The 17274-nt window shown below is 36.1% G+C and overlaps 1 protein-coding gene across 1 annotated transcript in view; it reads right to left on the bottom strand.

Annotated features, from left to right (window-relative positions):
• Positions 1–17274, bottom strand: part of FAP (fibroblast activation protein alpha) — a 71118-nt gene that overhangs the window by 23864 nt on the left and 29980 nt on the right. The window contains exons 12-16 of the mRNA XM_081051199.1: positions 15091–15135; positions 7490–7594; positions 7322–7392; positions 4865–4918; positions 3048–3172 (exon numbers count right to left, since the gene is read on the bottom strand). Of these exons, the coding sequence (XP_080907325.1) occupies positions 3048–3172; positions 4865–4918; positions 7322–7392; positions 7490–7594; positions 15091–15135 (400 nt within the window). The remainder of the gene's footprint in view (positions 1–3047; positions 3173–4864; positions 4919–7321; positions 7393–7489; positions 7595–15090; positions 15136–17274) is intronic.

The raw sequence follows: 17274 nt of genomic DNA on the forward strand, positions 1-17274 counted from the left end.
AATAGACTTTGAAAGGATAAATTTGCTTAGGCAATCAATGAGTTAAAAGCAATAAACATGGAGGTTAGGGGTAGAGGTGCATTTGAACTTCAGAAGCTTGCTTCCTTCTTTGTGGAGGGAGCGTCATTAGAGTAGCACCCTTTGTCTCAAGCCAGCAGAAGGGAAATGACCTAGGAATAAGTAACTCCATCTTCTGCCTTCTTTCTGGCATCTTTTCGCCTGCAGAGAACATGCTTTGATCTGTCCCTAAGTGCTGTAAGTGTGACAGTGTCAGGCCCCATGAGGGAAGCCAATGGTTGTCCAGTTGTACCCATATTTGTGTGAATAACTAGAATTCTGGGGTGCAATATTAGAAAGTTACACAACTTAGCCACATTTTCCAACTAACCTTTACAGGTAATAAAGCTAATATTTTGACTTCCTTCCTGATGCCTCAGTGTAACTTAGGAGTAAGGAGAAGGGATATTATTTATTAGCATCCCTCAAAAACCAGCAGTTCTTCATTGTGTGGAGCTTCGGAATTTTATAGAATTTAATTTCAGAGATTTTCATTTTGTTCAGCTTTTCTTCAAAGTTATTAAAAGGAACAAGCACACATTATATTTTTGGTCAGGATGTAAGGAAATGAGACATATATCTGAATTTCTTGACTTTAGTCAATCAGCATGCACCTTATGGAATTTTCATGGGTATGCAGTTCCAGAAGTGACAACTGGCATGTCTTTTTTGCCCAAACTATGAGACAAACTAATGGCTGAGTGCCCTTGACACAAATGGCCTGATGGTGTGATCCTAGTGGCATAAGCATTGGTTGTCTAGACTTTCTCCTTTGCATTGTTTTTGTTCCATCAACATCATAAATGTGATTTTACCTATTTTAATCCTATTATCTGGGATTTACTCATCATCTCTCTTGGAAAATTTGAAGTTACATAATGAGGCTTTACTCTTAATCCTAAAGGGAAAGATTTCAAGGTTTTTCTTATGATGGCGCAGTGACTCATTTTACTGGAGCTTCAAAAACACCAGACGATGTGATGCTTCCCACACAGTATATTTTTTGCTAAATGGGAAATTACCATACTGCCGAGCAAGAGTGAGTGTGGAAAAGTCAGGCAATTCAAGTTCTAGAAAGGACTCTTCCACCAACTTTTGATGAGAGCTTAGTCTTTGCTTCGTTATCTCTTCAGTGGGCACTCAGGCTTCCGCAAATATTAAGAAGACAAAGTGGTATAAAAAGTGATGTAGTGTTTTCAAAAAGGGTTAAATGTAGAACACATATAGATATAAATGTATATATGTATGCATAAGGTCACTCACTGATGTCTTTATCAGTAAATATATCAGCATAAGAATGAGTTTTTGGGTAGACTTTGCCAAAGGCAGAAATGCTTTGATCTTTCTAACACCTATGTTCATTCAGCAGGCATTCACTGCTTATTATGCATTAGCCATTCTTCTTGGCCTTATGAATATAAGCATTAAAAGATAGCAGGCTCTGCCTTAAGGAGAGAAAGATAGACAAACGGATGATTCAGTGCAGTTAGTTCAGTGACACTATATGCCTAGCATATAAGCTTTCAATATATGTTGCATGAATACATAGCTTGGGTTGAAAAATGTTGTATATAGCTTGGGTTGAAAATGTTGTATATAACTTGAGAGGGACGTTAATATATACCTTTAAGTGCTATAACCACACATACGGTGTCAAACAACAATCTCTTGACTTTTCAAAGATGCGATTGACCAAACATTTTGTGAAAGAGCAGTATCAAACTGACTTCTTGAAGGGAGCATTTGGGTTAAAAGCGTATTCATTTCCATGTAGTCAAATGAGCTGGGGCTCAGGTTCTGAGGCCATGTGATTGGGGTGAGGGAAGTGGCCTGTCAGAGTGGCTTCTCTTCTGGGAAGCAAAGAGAACCTCAGGGTTCTCTATGACTGGGCAAGAATCTCAACCAGTCAGATTCCATTTGTTCTCTGAGTCACCTACCCCCCACATGGGAAGTGGCCTGTCAGAATGGCTTCTCTTCTGGGAAGCAAAGAGAACCTCAGGGTTCTCTATGACTGGGCAAGAATCTCAACCAGTCAGATTCCATTTGTTCTCTGAGTCACCTACCCCCCACATGGGAAGTTCATACCAGAAATAGGAAAGTGACATGTGTTCTTCATAGCCTCCTCTATTTTCTGTCCCCCACTAGGATTAACTGGAGGGACAGGAAGAGAATGAAGAAGTAGACATTTCCCAGTCTGTTTTCTAACTCTCCATGATGACTACCGAAACCCCAGCACATTTCATGGGTCTACTGATTGCCTAATTTCACCTTTTTTTTATTGCTTGTCACATATTCAAGGTATAAAATGTTATGCATAAAATAAAATTATTTGGATAGAAATTATCCAGTAAATGTACACATGGCCTAAACAACTTGGAAATGTTTTATTTATTTTATTATTTATGACTTTTTAAATACATGAATGGATACTTATTTTGTTGCCCAAATTTAGAAAAGACATACTAGGTGACAAAAGTTCATTTTCCATTGCCATTGAAAGTACAGTTCAAAGAATTACTGACCTCCAAGGGGAGAGCTCGGGTTTCTAGGCCGTTCGTTGTTCTTTACTCTGGCTGTAGGAGTTTGACATTTGTCTGGGTAAACGGGCCAAAATCCAGTAACCATTTTATCAAAGAATGCTTCTTTTTATGATATTGGTGAAGTCCTACTGTGATAGCTGGTACATAGTGTTTGCATACAACCTGATGGTGCTATGGCACGTGGTGGGTAAGGGCTCGGGATTTACAGTGAGCAGAGCTCCATCAGTGAGGACCTTTTGCAAGTTGCTTTGTTTTCTCAGCTGCAAAAAATGGCAACAATAATGCCTTCCTTTGGTGTTTTTCCGTAGCATTAGATAAGATAATGTAGATAAGATCCTCACATATAACAAATGCTCAATAATCTGTAGTTAAGGGTAAATCAGGTGGTGGTGACAAGGGTGACAAGAGTGGCAGTGAAGTGGCAGAGCTTGTGTTAAGTCCATTACGTACCATAGCAGACTAGGGCATAATACTTGGAGTAGTCACTGAAACTTGCTGTGTAATACTGGCACCTTTCTTGTCTTAGATGACAAGTAATGCACTTCTTACTTGGAGGATAGCGTCCAATGCTAATTCTAGAAAATAAAAAGAAAATAAAAGTTCAAATTTTGAGATTGTATTTCTCAGAATGTACTACTCCATGTAAAATGACTAATTTACATATTGACATCAAACCTACTCTATTTTTCTGGTGCCAGTGTCTTGTAAAGTGAAGGGGAATCACAGTAATTTAATGTAGCCTGAATTTCAAAACATCTTTGCCTGAATAGGCATAAGCCTTGAAGGAGATGTCCTCTGCAGTTTTCCTAGGGTGGAAAAGTATCTAACACCTCGAATGGGCATGGTGTAATCACTTCCCATAGCCAATCATCTCTTATACTTTACAAAGTGGTTGGAAATGCAACCATCTCTCTTTTTACTCCTCTTCCCATCTCTCTTTTTACTCCCACCGGGAAAGCATACAAAGAGAATATGGCAGTCTCACCAGGAAAGAGGTCGTTGTTCTTACATATCTGGGAGAAGAAATTAGTAATAAGCAAATTGGAAAGAAGAAACCATGGTTCTAAGGGCCTCCTGTGCCTTCCATTCCATCTGGCAGGAAATTTGGACTCATGTAAGCTCTTCCTGGGAATGCTCCCTCCGCACATTCCTACACAAGCCAACCTATACTTAGCATGTTGGGCTCTCAGCAAAGGGCCCTGTGTGGTTCTTTCCTTAGCAGAGTCCCCTGTGTGGTTCCTGAATGGGATTATTTGCTTTAATATACAGACTCCCAGACCTTTCTCCAAACCTTGAGAATCAGAATCTCTTTTGGGGTAGACTAGGTGATACTATGTCAGGACGGGGGCAGGGTCAGAGACACACTGTGGCTGACAAGGTTACCTGTGGCCACTGCAGCGTTCCTTTTGCTGCTGCTGCTGACCTTGCCCTCGGCATGGTAGAGGGTGGCCGTACACATTGCTAGCCCCATAGAGGGATTCTCCCCACCGGATAAGGATCCATGATCCAAGGAGGAACAGAGGAATGCAGCAGAGTGAAAATGTCTTCCTTTCTTGGTTACAGTTAGTATTCATGTTCACAATTTGGTGTGATCTTGGAAATGTTAGGTAGGCTGTTAATAAATAGTAAGGGGTCACAATAATAACACGTGCCTCATAGAGCTGTTGTGGGAATTAGATGACATTAATATATAAAGCAGATAAAAAGATACCTGGCATATAGTAGACTACCAGCCTACGGTAACTATTGTTTTTATTCCTTCATCCAAAAGTGGCTGTTGAGGGCACCATTCCAATCAGCTGGGAGACCACTGTGCTAACTTAAACACTAATTTAGGAACAGAGATAAATTCCTTCCAATCATAATAGGCTTATGACAAAGTGAGTCATCTGAGTATTAAAGGCAATCACCCACTATGGGATTAAATACAATGCCTGGTACACAGTAGGAACTTAATAAATGTAAATGATGAATATCCTCAATTTCCTCTAAATTTAGTTGAATTATTCAGTGTCATGTTTATATATCAGCATTAGAATTTACTTGTTTTTCTTTTTGGAAAAAAAATTGAGTTAGTGAATATTTTGAGGGTATATAATTTTATACTAATGTAATATACAACAGTCTCTGAATGTTTTATTTTAATTCATAAATTATTTTTATTGTATTTCAGACTTTAAAAAATATTCTCTATATCCTGAGGACTCTGAAGATTTTTATACAAATATAAAAATATAAAAATGTTAGAGTGAGTTGACATACATTACCTGTAGATATTTCTTCTTCCAGGATAGCCTTCAAATTCATTGCTAGAATAAAACCTGAAAATATATTCAGAAGTTATTAAATAATTATTGATAACTAAATGGTGATAGGATTGCTGATATACTACTAATATATTAAAAATATAGTCCAATGTTCATCTAAACTACTATATTAATAGCTAATAAATGAACTATTATTTTGTAAACTAACAAATTATTAATAAATAGTTCATGAGATTATTTATTAATTGGCACTTATGTACATAAATCACTGCTGTTTATAACTGAATTTTGGATACTTCCTCTGACTTTCAAATCATAGGAGAGAGTGAATTATACAGAGTGCTCTTTTTGTTATAGGAATATTATATTCTGATTCATTAGTTATGAGCCATGCAAAATAAACTAGAATATTTAAATAATTAATATGACCCATTTCCTTTTCAATGATTAACAGCTTACTGGTTTCTCTATGATACATTATTTAATTTTGTTTATGATTCTGAACACATTTTGTGTTTATTTTATAGATGCTCTGACAGTACATAAGTTTGCTATAAATCAGGAAACTCATCCACACCAAGGGGCATGTGAAATTACGCAGATGCAAAACAAGTCACAAGAGAACATACTTTTATTTAAGTGTCCGGGTCCCTGTTCTAATCTGTCTTAATCCGCCATGGAGTGGGAAATCCAATTTAGCAGCATGATTTTTACTCCTCTGTGAGTCATCTAAATATTACAAATGCTCTCTTTCTCTCTCTCTCTATGTCTCTGTCTCTCTCTTTCTGTCTCTCTTGGCAGAGCGTTACAGGGTGTGAGAAGTTTGAAATAACCAAGGTTTGGTTACCAATTTTTAATTCTCAGGACTGTCCACCAGCCCTAATACTTCTCTGCCCTACTGTCATAAAAGCCTTGCTATTCCCAAGTAAAAGGAAAAGGCAGCAGAATATAACCCACTTATAGTATTAAATTTATCTTCTAAACCAGCATCCTTCTACATGTCTTCACTAACTTCACATGACTCCAATCATCACTTGTGCTCCTCTTTCCCACATCATCTCAAACTACCTGAGAATCAACTACTCAGTGTCTTTTCCAAACAGCCCCCAGCAGTTTTCTTATGCCTAAGGTTTCACTATTGTCTTTATCTCTAACACGTGTAACCGAGTTCACTTTTTCTCTTTCCTTTCCCTTCTCCCTCACAGCCACTAATTCACCAGTCCTCTTCAGCCTCCATGTGTCTTCACTGTCTATCTACTTTTGCTCTCATTCATTTAGCAGTTATTTATTGAACTCTGGCTCTGTGTCAGGCAGTATACCAAGGGCCAAGGATGCGAAAAGCCCGTGGCATAGTTTTTCCCTCAAGGAGTCCATGTCATTGCCACTATCCTGGTTCAGGCCTTTATTATCTCAGGCCTAGATTATGATTATCGCTGGGGCTTCCTGTATCCAGTTTTCTCCTACCTCCTAAACATGTTATGTCTGAAATCTCCCATTGCTTTTATCTTGTCACTCTTACATAGGCGATTTTAATGGCTGCTACACACAATGTCCAAACTCCTTTGCTGACTGTTCAAAGAATTCCGTGGATTGGCAATGGGTTTCTGATAGGTTTTGTCCAGTGAGCCTGGACTAATGATCCTCCTCTTTGGCCCTTAGAATTCCAACTAATGGCAGGCAGATTATAAGAGAGTTCTATGAATTTGGACTTTATTAGGAGTGAGGAGTAAGAGAACTTTATTAGGAGTAACAGAACTGTACATTGTTGATTAGAGAAGTCTGATCATAAATGATTATTTTAAAGTAGTTTATTTAGAGAACACACAGGATGGACTGAAAAAGAAAGAACTGAAAGGAAGAAGTCCTGTATCAACATAACCAGTAAGAACATTAGATTCAACGTGTTTTAAGTTAGAATCCTAATTCTGCCACTAACCAATTATGTCACCTTGCCAAGTTAATTAAATTTCCAAATATTGTTTTTTCTTATCTGTGAAACTGGAATAATTGTTTCTACTTTACAGTATGTGGTACACAGTAATTGCTCAATAAATGATAGCTATTATAGATAATCATTTAAATTTATATAACAGTGAATCGTTATGAAAATTTTTTATATCCCTGGGCTGCACTCAACAGACTTTTCAAGCTTGTTCATTGTTCAAGTGCTAAAGAGTAAAATTTGTCTTAGAACCAGTTATATTTTTTTAATTGTACAGTTAATTACTAAGTGTCAGAAGATAAATGACCACCTAGTAGATAGTCTTTCCAAAAGGAACTCATGTTCACTAGTTAGTAAGGAACGTGCAGTCTTAATGAAATCACAGCTGTCTGAACTAAACTATAGAATAACTAACAAAAATGCGCCTAACTAAAAGAGGTGGTGTAGTATCATTTGTACGTCCATCAGTGCCAATTAAACCCTGAATGGTGCAACATGCTTCATGCAATACTTACAGTGAATCCTGTGTTACTCTAAATATATATATGGCCTCCCACTTGCCACTTGTAATTTGAATAGCGTTTTCCTATAAAAAGACAACATTATGTTGTGTGAAGCTGAGCGTTATTTGAGCAACCTCAAGTGAATGATCTTTGAGGAGATAAATGTTGGAAGGAACGTACCACAGTGTCTTTGATATAGTGAATATGTTTGTAGCCATCCTTGTCACTAAATATTTTGTAGTATGAAGTGGAATCAGAGCTGAAAACTGGTGCTGAAACAAAGAACTGAAAAAAAACAAAAAACAGGTTATGTTCAAAAGACAAACCAAACTAAAACTATCGATATTTTAAACGCAATGTGTATAGGAACCAGAATGCCTTGCCTCTCCTACCTTCCATCACTCAGATCTGACATTCCATCCTTTCAGATAGACAGCTTTTCTAGTGATTCTAAAAGGTGCTGACACATTCCAATTACTACTTAATTGTTACTACATAACCCTGAGTTTATAATGTTTAATTTGGTTGAATTTCTATGTTCTGAGATTTTGTGGTTTGAAATAGAGTTAAAGGAATTACACATGAATCTTGATATTTAACGAAGTCAAACTACAATATGGGGTATTTGACCAATGTGTGACTCGAATAAAAGTTGATGGTCCTTTTAATTGTTGATTTGTCTGATGGGAAGCACCTAATGCCAATGATTTATTTAGTGAAGGCATTTTAAAGATGAAAATATCATGACATGCTAGCCACAGTTTTCAACGGTAAGGAAAAACTTCTGGACTTGAGAGAAAATGTTACCCTGGGCAAGCAAGGGAGGTTACTCCTTGAGCTCAGGGAGTAGAGCAGACCTCATTACCCATCCCTGACCTCTCCCCAGGGTCCCTGCTGGGAACTGCTCCATGACTTAAGGAGTCCCTGACACTCAGCTGGTGTGCCCTGGAGCAGAGCCAGCCACATCTCAACATCTTGACTAGTACAGATAATGGAAACCCTGCCAGTGTCCTCACACTCAATTTTAGCTGGTAGTCTCTCCCGTTAAAAGATATAGGCTCATCTTACATTTGCTGGCTTCTTCACAATGCTGGTCATCGGGTTTCTAAAGGACAGTAAAGTGGTGAACGAGCTACCTGAGGAAAGAGCTACTCTATATTACACAGAGTCGATATTCCCACAAATAATCCCAAACCAGCTCTTTCTATCGGAGTGCTTCTATGTTACAGTGAACCAAGATGTTGTGCTACTTTAGATCTGATGAAGCAACAGCAATGAAAATACTACCAGTATGTTCTAGCTACAAACACAGATCCTGCTGACACCCAGTTTGAGACCCATTTTTTTTTCCATGAACCGCTTTTTTATTCCATATTACTTTTTTAACATTTTTTTATTAGTTTCAGGTGCACCAAACAATGTAATAGTTAGACATTTATCATTTATATCCCTCACAAAGTGATAACCCCTCTCCCCTCATCCACTCCCCTCTGACATGCACACAACCATTACATTTCCACTGTCTCTATTCATAATGCTGTACTCCGCTTCTTATAACTGTATATATATAAATAAACATGTAGTTGACATTCATTATTGTTCAGCTTCAGCTTCAGGTGTACAGTGCAGTGATCAGGCATCTACATCATCCCTGAAGTGGTCTCCCTAATGAGACAAGTGTCCATTGGATACCCTACAAAATCTTTACAACATTATTGATTACATTTCCTAAATCGACTTTCATATCCCTGTGGCCATCTTGTAGTTACTGACTGTGCTTTCTAATCCCCTCACCTTCCCCCTTATCCCCACCCACCTCCCATCTAGCAACCCTCAGTTTTTCCTCTATGTCTCCAAAACTGTTTCTGATTAGTTCATTCATTTATTCTTTTCTTTAGATTCCACATATAAGTGAGATCATATGGTATTTGTCTTTCTCTGTCTGACTTATTTTGCTTAACATAATGTTCTCTAGGTCCATCCATATTGTTTCAAATGGTAAGATTTCATTCTTTATGGCTGCGTAATACTCCATTGTATATATGTACCACAGTTTCTTAATCCAGTCATCTACCGATGGGCATTTTGGTTGTTTCCATGTCTTGGCTATTGTGTATAGGCTGCAATAAACATAGGAGTGCATAAATTTTTTTGAATTAGAATTTTGGATTTCTCCGGATAGATACCTAGGAGTGGAAGTGCTGGGTCATAAGGTAGTTCCATTTTCAGATTTTTGAGATACCTCCATACTGTTTTCCATGGTGGCTGCACTAATCTGCAATCCCACCAACAGTGCACAAGGGTTCCCTTTTCTCCACATCGTCGCCAGCATTTGTTTGTTGATTTATTGATGATAGCCATTTTGACTGGGGTGAGGTGGTATCTCATTGTGGTTTTTATTTGCATTTCTCTAATGATTAGTAAGGTTGAGCATTTTGTCATATGTCTGTTTGCCATCTGCACGTCCTTTTTAGAAAAATGTCTCTTCATGTCCTCTGCCCATTTTTTAACTGGGTTGTTTGTGTTTTTGGAGTTGAGGTGAGTGAGTTTTTTTAATAAATTTGGGATATTAAACCCTTTTTGGATACATCATTGGCAAATATCTTCTCCCATTTAGTAAGATCCCTTTTTGTTTTATTGATGGTCTCCTTTGCTGTGAAAAACACTTTTTAGTTTGTTGTAATCTCATGTTTATTTTTTCTCTTACTTCCTTTGCCCATGGGGATATATCAGTAAAAATCTTACTGCGGGTAATATCTGTAAAATTTCTTCCTATATTTTCTAGGAATTTTATGGTTTCAGATCTTACATTTAAGTCTTTAATCCATTTTGAATTTATTCTTGTATATGATGTAAGGAGGTGGTCCAGCCTCATTTTTTTTTGCATGTCTCTGTCCAGGTTTCCCAGCACCATTCATTGAATAGACTGCTGAGACCCACTTTTGAGCAAGGCGAAAACAAGCAAAGTGCTGTCAGCCTCTTTAGTGATGGTCCCATGCGTGATCTGATACTTGATGCTTTTTCATAAAATTGATGAATATGACTGCATAATTTTTAAAATGCAGTTTATTTGATGTGGTGTCTGTAGTATTCTGAATAATATTCCCCTAAATTCATTTCCACTCAGAATATCAGAGGGTGACTGTTATGGACTGAATGTTTGTGTCTCCCCAAAATTCATATGTTGAAACATTATCCCCCAAATAAGATGGTATTAGGACGTAATTAGGGTTAGATGAGGTCATAAGGGTGGAGCCCCAAGGAATGGGATTAGTAGCCTTATGAAAATCACCAGAGAGTCTATTTCCTCTGGTCGGCTCTCTGCCATATGAGGATACAAGATGTTGGCAGTCTGCAACCCAGAAGAGATCTTACACAGAAACCTAACTATGCTGGCACACTGATCTCAGACTTCCAGCCTCCAGAACTGTCAGAAATAAATTTCTGTTGTTTATACGCCACTCAGTCTAAAAGCACTTTATTATAGCAGCCCAAACGGACTTAGACAAGACTCTATTTGGAAGTAGGGTCTTTACAGATGTAATCAAAGTAAGAGTCAAGTGTGATCATATTGGGTTAGGAAGGGCCCTATATCCACTGACTGGTGTCCTCATCAGAAGAGATCACATAAAGAGATACTGAGAGATGTGGAGATACAAGCCACGTGGGGATGAAAGCAGGCATTGGAGAAATGCATTTGCAAGCTCTGGAAGTCCAAGGATTGGCAGGAGCCACCAGAAACTGGAAGAGGCAAGGAAGGATTCTTTTTCTTCTTCTTTTTTTTTAAAAAATTTATTGGGATGACAATTGTTAGTGAAATTACATAGATTTCACATGTACAATTCTGTATTACATCATCTATACTCCGATTTCTCTTCAGATAGCATAAATCTTTCGCCTTTTACTAACGATTTCCGTGGAAGGATTCTTTCTTGGAGCTTTCAGAGGGAATGTGGCCCTTTTAATATCTTGACTTTGGCCTTCTAGCCTCCAAAATAGTGAGAGAATGAATTTCTGTTGTCTAAAGTCACTAAGTTTGGGGTAATTTGTTACAACAGCCCTAGAAAACTAATACAGTGTCTTAAGTCCTTTCATTTTGGCATAGAAATGATAAATCTTCAAAAAAATGAAAAATGGAATAATTCAAACATTCGGTCCACTTGCATGACTCCCCTATTAGTTTCATTAATAAGACCAGTCTTGGTGGGATTTTGTTCATTAAGATGGATGCCTCTATGTGAAACTGAGAGCCAAGAGTACCAGGAAGAGGAAACACTGATTAGCAATTTTGTGGATAGAATTTCATTAGTGTATGTCTGACAAATCATTCTTTCATTTTAGAATGACACTGCATCCCCTTTGCCAAATGATGATATACTTACTTACTATTAACCACTTTATAATGGCTCCTTCTCACTCCTCAAGGTGAAAGATGAAAACGAGCTGTACATTATCTTAACTGCTAAAAGGGAACTGGGGTCACAAAATGTTTTAAGGTGCCATCTGCAGTTAGTTAAGAAACTCTTAAAAAGGTTTTGTTCTAGATGAAAACTTAAAATTTCATTTCATTGAAAAATTAAAAAGAATAACAAGGCAGAGTGCTGTGTTTTAAGTTATTAGAATGAAAGGCACACAGGAAGAATATTTTTACTAAGCAAAGACTGTTATCTTTGCCCCTTTTATTGCACACACCTAAGACAGCTGCTTTAGAGGAACAGGTAACTTGGGTGAAGTAAAGAGAGTGTGAAATATTTCCTCATTCACTTTGCCAGAGCTAGGTCCATAATGCATTCTGAGATAAGTGCTTCTTGCAACAAATCCCATGTACCCTTGATAATCACATAATTAGGTGGTCTTCAGTTTTAACCAGGCCTCTTCACATGTCCCTTTATCTACATAAAGATTTTCTGATAAATTGCTCATCTCTATATGCAAAGCCATTTAAAATATTTTATTTGGAAAGTCAGATTATTTACCACCAGATAATTTCTTGCCATGGTTGGCAAATGACCTGAGGTCCTACCTACTAAAGCTGATGCCTAAGCTGGGTCCATGTTCAGTCAGAAGCACAGACTTTCAAGGATCAAATTGAAAATTTATTTTTCTGAACCAAAAGATTTCACTAACAGCCGAAAGGAGATGTAATGTACTGCTTAATTATTCTGAAATAATTTAAATGTGGCTTTGCAGCGTAAAACATTATGCTTTTTGTGTTTGTTCTCTAAAATTGAGTAAATCCTCCTTTTTGTCTGTTCTCCATAGGGCAAAATGAAATTTATTTGAAGTGAATTTGTTGTTATCTTTTTGATAGAATACCAAAGAAAAAGTTAGGCTATTGGCCCCAAATTAAGACGCTGACTATCACATGATAGAGGGAAGCATGTGATAGGTAAAGTTCTCCAGAAACTATTTATTAGTTTTGTGCCTATAACAGGTGAATTACTTTTAGCAAGTCATTTAATCTCACTTTTCTGATTCATAGGTAATCTCTGAAGGTCCTTTTCAGTTTAAATCTCTTTGATAAATTCTAAAGGAAGAATTTCTCTTTAAATTTATACTAATATGACTAACCTGTATACTTTGTCTACATACCTTATAAATATTACCTGAACAAATGTCTGAAAGACCTATTTTTGGGTAAATTTATTAAGTCATTGGTTTAATTTTAGTCAAAGGGAGCTATACAGCATACTATGAAATAGGGGTTATGACTATATAAAGCTGTGGCCTGACTTTTTCAAAAAACATGTCAGAACTTATAAAATCTAATGAATGACCTCTTCAAAGCAGCTTCTTTGGGAAAATATAATCTTACTCTTGAAAGCTATCGTTGCAAAATATTTTGACAATTTTTCTTGTATTTAGAAAGATTATGGACTATTGGACAAATTTTAAGAGATTGAGATTAATACATAAGAAAAATAATGTTTCCCAAACGAATTCTAAAGCTACAGATATTAAAATCATCTAGCATAAAATCATGGGTTGTAGATAAATAATTCATTTATTTACTAGATTTCTTTTGGCATGACTTTTGATTTAACGTAGGGACCTCATTTTCCCTCAAAGGACAAATATGTTTCTCCACTGAGGGTATTTAAAAAGCAGTTTCTACAGATTTTGAAGGCAATTAATTAACTAATTTATTCATTTACCCATTCATTCAGCTATGTTTACTAAGATTGCTACACAGATTGAAAACTGATAAGATGAAATTGTTGACTTCAAGATGCTTATAAATAGGAGATTTCAAAAGATGCCCATTCTAAAATGTCTCAAAGTGTTTTGAACACTGGTAGCATTTTCAGAATAAATGTATATAGATTCTTAAGATCATGTCTTTAAGAAGGTGATTGGTATCATTGTTTATCTATTTGTAAAATCACATCATACATGTTACTTTATGTATACCTAGTTATATTATCATCATGGAGAGCAACAACTCAAGGACATTTTAAGTATTCTTTCTTCCCCTCGTTCTATACTGGAAATCTTTATAATAGAAGTGAATTCGTAGATTAACTGTCCCCTTTCTTCAAATTTTCAAATGCTGATATAGGAATTACCTTTTTGGAAGATGAGCTTCTGATTGACCAAGAATCAAAAAAACTCAGAAAATCCTGTTCTTTCACTGAACACTCCTAATTTTTTCTGTTATTCAGTACAGTGGCAAAGAAGAAGTTCAAATAGGACTTCCGCATTATTGTTTTCTGAATTACTCACTTATGACCTGCTAATTTAGAACATATTTTACATTTACTGTATATAATTAACAAAGTAACAGCTATTCTCTAGTTAATGAGTACAACTGAAGGCAGAGTAAATATATGGAAGATAAAATCACTGGATCCAGAAAAGTGTACCACAGAGTTTTTAATATCTGAAGATTTTTACTTCATAATTTATGTTCTCCCTACCAATCTTAACTCTGAATTTTTACAAGACTTATCACTTAGAATTGACTTCTGAATTCTTTACTGTCCTCGTATCATGAGTTAATGTGTTAAACCAAGTCCTAAGCATTTGCTCTTTCATTGCATGTGTCCAAATCTCAGAGAAAGAGCCTTCCCTCCTATCCACCCATGCTGTTGAATTCAAACATATGTTTATGTTAAGTGGAAACAAGCATACACCACTTATTCTCTGTCTTATTTTGTATTTTTCATATAGAATTTAAGATGCAATTGATATTTTCCTAAAATGTAATTTTTGCACAAAAAAATCCTCATAAATCATTGAATAAACCTATACAAAAATATCCAGGTATAAGTGATCACAAACCATAACAAAATACACATTTACCTATTTGATACCACTTTACTTAAAAACTAGAATGAATGAATGTGTATATGTCAGTGAACAATAAAATTTAAGGTAGATTATCTCTAAATTACCAAGGATACCCAATGTATTTATTTTTCCTGGATTCAAATGGCAAATGATTATTAAGATTATTTTAAGCAGATCAGGGATTTTGTTCCCTTAAAAAATAAACTTTATTGTATTTGTTTAAGAAGTAATATTATGAATATCAGAGAGTCAGTTGAAAAAGTTGATTGAGACATGAGGAATAACTTGTTTTTAATAGAATTCCAAGTATAGAAACATTAAAATTGTCTAGCAAATTATTGCTGCAGGGACCACTACCTTTGAGTTTTTTACCTGGATATTTTTTCTATTAAAACAAGTAGTGCCAATTTGAATATTTCAAATAGTTTTTTGATATCTGAGAATCTGTCAAGGTTTCATTAAAATATAAAGAAAAGATAGCAAAATCATACTCCACCAGCCCATCCAGTTCTGCTTTCTTCTATATGTTCCTGGGCCTAGAAAAAAAATATATATCATGTCAAACATAGTATTAGGAGGACAGTTTTTCTTAAATATAATCTGGACATTTGAACCAGTCATGCTGCCTCATCAGAATGTACTATTGTTAGTCAACTAACTTCACACCTGAATTTAAGATGACTATATTCAAAGTCTTATACAACAGCACTATTGAATAATATGGTTAATCTAAGGTCTGGATCTTATTGCAAACCTTTCATAATTCTGGTTAAACTTTTCATGAAATTATCACATCAATGGAGGCCTAGCACCACTCAAGCATTTAGTGTCATATAGGTAAAAAGGCATTTCACAGTGAAGTTTAGGTTAATTTTTTTCTATTCTCAGTCTTATGAAGTTGTTAGGAATCTTAAAATTTGTACTGAATCTTATTTTGGTGTATATTTTAGCTTAATACAATCAATCATTTATTTAACAAGTATTTAATAAGCATAAAAGGATAAACAGGCTTTTGGGTAGAATGAACAGCATACAGAGCAGGTCAGCTTGGAAAACTACAGGTGGCTCAGTATGTTGAGAGAAGGGTGATTATGGAAAAGAGTTAGAAGATGAGGGAGGATGCAGAAGTATCAGCAAGATGTTGGAGAAATATTTTGTCACCCTAGGAAGTTTGGATTTCTCCTGTAGGTAAATCCTTTGGAGGATTTCAAAATCACAATTTGGACAATATAATTATGAACATGATACGGAGACTGGATTAGAAGTGGGAAAGATGGTAGGAGGCAGAAAGTAGGAAGACTATTGTAATGTTTAGAAAAGGGTGATGAAGACCCAACCAAATCTAGGTAGTGGTAGTGAGGATGGAGCAGAGAAAGCTCGGTGGAGCCAGAGATATTTAAAGGTTCAAATCCTCAAAATGAATTAGAGGGGCAAGTGGTAACTAAAACCTCTGGTATAGATACAAATTACCTAAAGAGAGTAAGTACAGAGTTGTGACAAAGACTGTAAAATAATTGGCAACCTTTTCCTCTTTTTTCAAGGATTACAGCAAGGCTCCATTTTCCAAGGCGCCTTCCAGTTGGATGTGGTCATGTGATAAGTTCTAACCAAAGATGTGAGAGCAGAACTGACGCATGCTACTTCTAAGCCTAACCTATAAAAGCCTCTGGAACACGATCCTCTATTGTTTTTTCCATTCCCCAGATGGATGTTGATGGTCAGGTTAGAACAACCTTGGACTAGCTTTGGATGCCGCTGGATGAAGATAGCAGAAGTGCCATCAACATGAGTTCCTTAATGACTGTGCGGAGCAGAGCACCCTATTCCCCACCCATCATCATTTCCTGCTTACCTAGACTAACTATTGGATGAGTACATACATGAATGTGCAAAAAATTTCTATTGTATTAATCCACTGAATTATTAGAGGGTTTTTGTTGTTGTTACAGCAGTTAGCCTACCTTGTTAGCCTAACTTGGAGAATAATAGGATTTCTAGAGAAGTCAGAAGAAGAGCTAGAAAGGAAAAGAACAGTCAGTGAAGTAGAAAGAGAACCATGAGCAAAACACTGTCAAAAAATGCACGGGAATGATACATTTTAAAAACATAGTATGGATTTTCTCCTATAGACAGGCCAGTTCCTTAGAGAGAACATGACAAGACTTGAAAAAATAGTGAAACTTTTTTTATTCATTATTTTTAGCCAGAAAGATAAAATTAATTTTAATTCCTTCTTCAGAGAAGGAATGATAATATGAAAGATGTTTCTTCTTAAAGTTGTAAATTTCTTAATAAATCTCATTAATATAATTATATTATGAGTAACTATTGCCGGTTCCCTTTGCTTCTTTATTTTGAGTATGACTTCCAACATGAATAAAATGTTGCCAGGTCACTTAACTTAAATGTTATTTGTTTTCAAAATACACACACATCAATCATGAGTATGGTTGCTGGAAAATTCAATACTCTGTTGTTCTTAAATCTGAAAACATGTTCCATGTATTCATCAGATTATTTTGAAAAAGAGGTTGTTTTGAAATCCTGAGGTTATTCTAATCTGGTATCCTAAATGTAATCACTCTTTTTTTTGCCATAAAATTAAAGTCCATAATCCAGATCTCATTGAATGAGCATCTTATATATTCTGTCAGTTTGGATTAAAGTTGTCTTAG

Source organism: Rhinolophus hipposideros, assembly GCF_964194185.1.
Source record: "Rhinolophus hipposideros genome assembly, chromosome: 6".
Taxonomy (NCBI): Eukaryota; Metazoa; Chordata; class Mammalia; order Chiroptera; family Rhinolophidae; genus Rhinolophus; species Rhinolophus hipposideros.